Here is a 5,420-nt window from a genome sequence, read left to right as displayed (position 1 = left end):
GGGCAGATTACTCTTGTTAAAGTGGGGTCCCCATAGGAAAGACTATTTCCCTTTCAGAAGAATGTCCTCGTAGCTGATATATGCTGGAGCTGACAGACAACAGAGACTACTCAGCGGGTTGTTGCCAGATTGTGAGATCATTAGCTAAAAGTAGACATGAGTGGACTCCATTAAATGAAGAATGCTGACAGAGTGTACATTGTAGATGCAGCAGCAGACAGGAAATTTTAGAATTATGTCAAATTTAATACAGTATCTGAGTAACCTTTTTTATGAAGTATTTTATGAATTTGGCATTGCTGAATGTTTTTATTGTAGAAACAGTTATAGATTTTTGGGAAGGATACAAATGAAATTATGAGTAGAAATTAGTTAATAAATTAACCATTTTCCAAAGAAATGAAAGCAGATTAAAAAAAAATAAAAAATTCAAGACGTTTTCCAAGGTAAGACTGAAAAAGTATCATTCATCAGTAAACCCACTACGTGCTAGGTTGATAAGCAAATGCACATATTCAGAGGTAAACATGCTGTGCAAGGGCATGTGAGTGCATGCACACACCGTGCATAAATAAACAACTTCTCTCCCTTTCAGATACACACAGTCGCGCGCATACACACCATCGGACTGCAACTTTGCCTGTCTCATGAAGTGTATTTCACTCTAACAATTATTAACAAGATTCACGGGAATGAGCAAAACAGTTGACAGAAAGGCTCCAGAGTTTTCAGAATTGCCATTTGGTCTGGCCTATCCAAGCGAGTGTGTTGTTTGTATGCGTGTGTGTGTGTGTGCGTGCACGAGGGGGGTGGGGAAGGGGATGGCTGCGTTGTGTTTCCTGTGTCGCAGTTTACTGTTTTTTAGAGCAAGAAAAATGGGCTTATGTAACGGTCATGTGATTTAGCCAGAAATAGTGGTGGGGCTACAGCTGCTGCCTCTCCTCCTGCAGCTCGGTTCCTTGGCTTTTGGCAGCAGCCAGACAGACACACTGCGCACTACTCCTGCTAGCTCTGAAAACAACTTCTGCTCAGTCCTACACACAAATACAAATACTGTACTGTAGATGCAACAAAGGCAATGCACAGAATGTACATGTTTGAGCAAACTCCACGCAAAACGCACTTGTGCTTTCATGCTAAAACACAAGTTTATATCAGAAATCTCAGATACTTTTAAATAAATAAACAATACAAGATGAACATGCAAGAAATTATGCACTGACATGCGAACAAAACAAAATGTGCATGCATACAACTGTATATTCAATCTGACACGTACCCACAGTTTTAATATCAACCCTAAAAGAGCTAAGCCATGTACTGGGGTCAATGGGGTCACTACACCACACTATACCACTCCATCTGGGTTGTGTTGTGATTTCCATGTGTGTGTATTTGTTTGTGAAAGCAGATATTTGTTTTTTTTTTTTTTTAAATTGCCAAGTGGAGCAGCTTTGGTTGTGTGCGTGCATGTGTGTGCGTGCATACGTGCGTGTGTGAGTGTGTGTATGTGAGTGAGAGAATGAATGACTGTACGTGTACGTGTGCACGAGCATGAGCCTGCCTGTGTGTGGGCGTATGGCGCTCAGAGGCTGGCGGACGTGTGGAAAAAGGGAAAAAAGAGGGATGGAGATGCAGGCGTAGAGAAGGAGAAGAGTGGAGGAGGAGAGGAGCTGTACAGTGAAGAACTAGTGAAGCGGAAGGAAGCGCTCTGAAATGGGAGATCATTGGGTTTAGCTAAGGGCTAGGCAGGAGGCAGGAGGGATTCTCGCCATGTTAGCATCACTGTCAGGAATAGACTAGCTGCAGCCAGTGTCCTGGTTCCAGCGAATATTAATACCCACATGCCATATACTGTAAAATACACCATTAGTCATGCGTTGTAGATTTTGAGAGCAGAATAATCCCAATTTCAATCATTTTCACAGTGATAATCATGAAATGTAGATCTCTGATATTGCCAGACATTTCACTGGTTTCTGTGTTGACCTACATTACAAACAGTCACCGATAGAGATTCTACTGCAGAATCAGACGTTTACTTCTCTTCATGTAATCAAATGTATACAAATATTATTCAGTATTGCATAAGTCAACCTCTTTTTCTGCCCTTTTTTTTATTATCTTTGCAGTACATAAATTTGAAAATATCACTGCTGTTCTATGTCAAGCTGCATGTACCGTTCACCATCGTTCTGACACTGTGTCTTGTCTTTCTGTAGGTCAGCACAACTACCTGTGTGCCGGTAGAAATGACTGTATCATTGACAAGATCCGAAGGAAAAACTGTCCGGCGTGTCGTGTACGGAAGTGTCTCCAGGCCGGGATGAACCTAGGAGGTGAGGAGTCACACCCTCATTACAGATTCGCCCTGTCACGTGTCTCAGATGTGACATTTGAGTCAGCCTGGCTCTGCTTATAAGAAATTATAGATATGGAAAAGTAGGTCTGGCTGCAGTCACAGGAGGCCCAAGGATGCTGAGTCATAGGATGTTTGTGTGTATTTGTGCACATATAGTATATCTGAGCACAATATGCATAATGCATCTACAGAAGGTGTAGATCTACAGTACTCTATACGATGGAAGCTGACAAAGCCTGCAGACAAGTGTCCGTATTGTGATATGAGGGTTGATGTATTCATATATTCCAATTCAGGACCACAATGGCAAGGTTAAACCAAACAAGGCTAAAAAACAATCTTGATAAAGTTATTGAAATTACAAATAATTTTCAATGTTATGCCTTCCAAGGAAGCTAAATTTAAACATGAATGTAAGTGTATATATACATTTAATTTACAGTTTTGTAAATACTGTCAGATTACTTTAGAAAACAAAGGTGGCCAGAGGGAAGACACACACATTCAGCTCATACAGAGTGTCGCCCGAGCTGTCTGCTTCATGCTTTTTTAATAATTAGTTGGGAGTAAATTAATCTAAAGTGAAGTCTCTGCAAATTCAAATGATATATAGAATAGCAGTGGGAAGAGGAGTTAATGATTGCCTACGGAAAGGTGCTTATAGTATTAAAAAAAAAGCAACATGGATATTTCAGACTAGCTCTACTGTGCACTGTAATTTCAAAGCAAGATTCCTTGAAATGCTTGAAATGAACCATTCACTCAAATGACTGTAAAGTTGTTTTTCTTAATGATCATCACCTAATTTCATACCTGTTATTACCCTTTGGCATATGAGACTTCTGTCATTAAACACTTTTAGCAGTTTTGTCTATTCAGATATGCAATGAGATGACGGTGTAAAAGCTGTGAATACTGAATATTTTAATCCTAGGGGTTATTTCAGTACCTTGGACAGATTCTGTGACTTGTCTGAAGTAAAAGATATAGGCTACTGGTTTATGAAAACTCTGCCATTTGGAAATGCATGACTACTGTCAGCTGTCATGTCAAATCAAGTTTATTTGCACAGCCCAAGATCACATAAAAGATCTAAATGGGCTTTATAGGCCCGTAATAGCAGTGGCTCCCAACCGAGCTCAAGCTCTCTGCGTCTGGAGTCCTTGGTGAACTTAGCAATGGTTTATTAATTGGCTGCAGGAATAAGGATCTAATGTTTTATTTTCCCTCAGAAGACTTGATGCAATAACATGGATGAGCTTAATTAAATAAGAAAATAATTCAAACACATGCACAGTTAAGTATGTGAGAATGATGTTGACAGACGTAGACACAAAATAAACACATTCAATTAATGTTTTGTTTTTAAAACATGGAAGGACTATCATTATCAGTACCAGTATGTTTTTTATTTAAATGAATTTCTAGGAGAGCAGTTAGAGAGCAGTGCTTAGTTATTGTCAACAATCATATAAATTACACTAAGAGTGTAACCACTTAAAATGAAATACTCACAATGAGGGCAAAAATGACTAACTACTAAAATTCCAGTGGTGAGGATTTTCTTGTTTACATAGTGAATGTTACAGCTAACAGATAACAAATGTTTTATCCTGGAACCAATCCGAACCTCAGATAGTACGATATAAAATAAATAAATGGGCTCTGATTGTGAAAATCAATTCCAGAAAAGCACTTTATGATGCATTTTTCTACACTGTGAATGTGTGAACACTTATTTTTTATGGCCCATTTGACTTGCTTGTATATATTTCTGTCAAAAAAAAACAAATGAGGAAATGATGTATTATTGACAGAGTCCATTTTTCTTTTAGCTTTAAAATCGCTCTCCACAAGCATACACAGTGTTCATGCACAGACTTGACAGTTAATAAACTCACTCACAGGGGAATAAGAGCCTACAGGTGGGTGCTGAGATGAAGGTGGGTCAAACAAAATACTATATGAGCAGCAGCAGCGATGTTGAGGGGGTGTTTGGAGCAGTATATACATGTAGCTGAGGGGTTAAAGGAGATGTGCTGCAGCAGCAGAGCAGAGCAGAAGAGTCAGCTTAAATAGACCACCATGTGTCACTCAATCACTCATGTATAACCCTGTCACTCCCCTAAAACATACACCAAGCTTAGCACAGAAGAGAAAACTGTGAAAACCATATTACAGAGCCTCACATCAGCCGTACACAAAAATCTAAGTGGACCCTCTAGCATTGCACCTCCAACAGCCGGGGGTTTTATACTACACTGAAATGGATCCTTTTAAACCCAACAATCCACCATGTGTCAATCATATATAGACACATCAGTTTAGCAGCAGATAATTATTAACTTAAGCATATTGCAAGCACAAAAACATGACTTAGAGTAAACAAATATCTTTCCAGTGAAATGTTATGTAGTGTTGAAAAGCAGCAGATGACCATGAGTCATGAATAAAAGCTTAAGGTTGCCAGTGAGTGTGGCTGTATGTTTGAATAGCAGCAGTGTAACCCATTGAATGGGGGCTCAGCTGTTTAGACGCAGTTTCGATGTGAAGACGAGTAAAGAAAGCTGTCAGAGTTCCAAAGGTAAAGAATGAAACTATTTCTGTAATGTCAGCCAAATATCAACTACAGTGGAGAAAAGTGAGTGACAACCAACCCTGGTTTGCATATATTAAGGGGAAAATAATTTCATGAATATACCCTTTTCACAGCAGGCATTTTGATATGAAATAGTAGGGTACACATAGGTGTTATGAATGAATGAATGATACTAATGGAGGCTCCATTTAATTTAGTGAAGCAGAGCCAACATGCATAATAGCAGCTCACTGACCTGAATGGAACATATCCTTAATTTAAAGCCGTAGAGCTAAGCGCAAGGTGTCATTATCAGAAAACTGTGAAAGATGCTAAAAGAAAACATTTCTCGGATATTATCCTGTCAAACTGTCACAAGCCTCGTGTTTTGTTTAACACTATTGACTCACTTCTGAATGCCCCGCAGACTGCCTGTATGGAGGCGTCCCCTGCTGTGTGTGAAAACTTCCTTCACTTTTT

At 39.3% G+C, this 5,420-nt stretch overlaps 1 protein-coding gene across 1 annotated transcript in view; it reads left to right on the top strand.

Moving 5' to 3' along the window:
- The window catches only part of nr3c2 (nuclear receptor subfamily 3, group C, member 2), a 70,610-nt gene that overhangs the window by 48,716 nt on the left and 16,474 nt on the right, over positions 1–5,420 (top strand). The window contains exon 4 of the mRNA XM_035660367.1: positions 2,223–2,339. Within this exon, the coding sequence (XP_035516260.1) occupies positions 2,223–2,339 (117 nt within the window). The remainder of the gene's footprint in view (positions 1–2,222; positions 2,340–5,420) is intronic.

This window comes from Morone saxatilis, unplaced genomic scaffold (assembly GCF_004916995.1).
Source record: "Morone saxatilis isolate NCDOM2014 unplaced genomic scaffold, NCSU_SB_2.0 Contig17, whole genome shotgun sequence".
Lineage (NCBI taxonomy): Eukaryota > Metazoa > Chordata > Actinopteri > Moronidae > Morone > Morone saxatilis.
The sequence above is the reverse complement of the archived record's forward strand: the minus strand, read 5'-3'. Positions and strand labels throughout refer to the sequence as shown.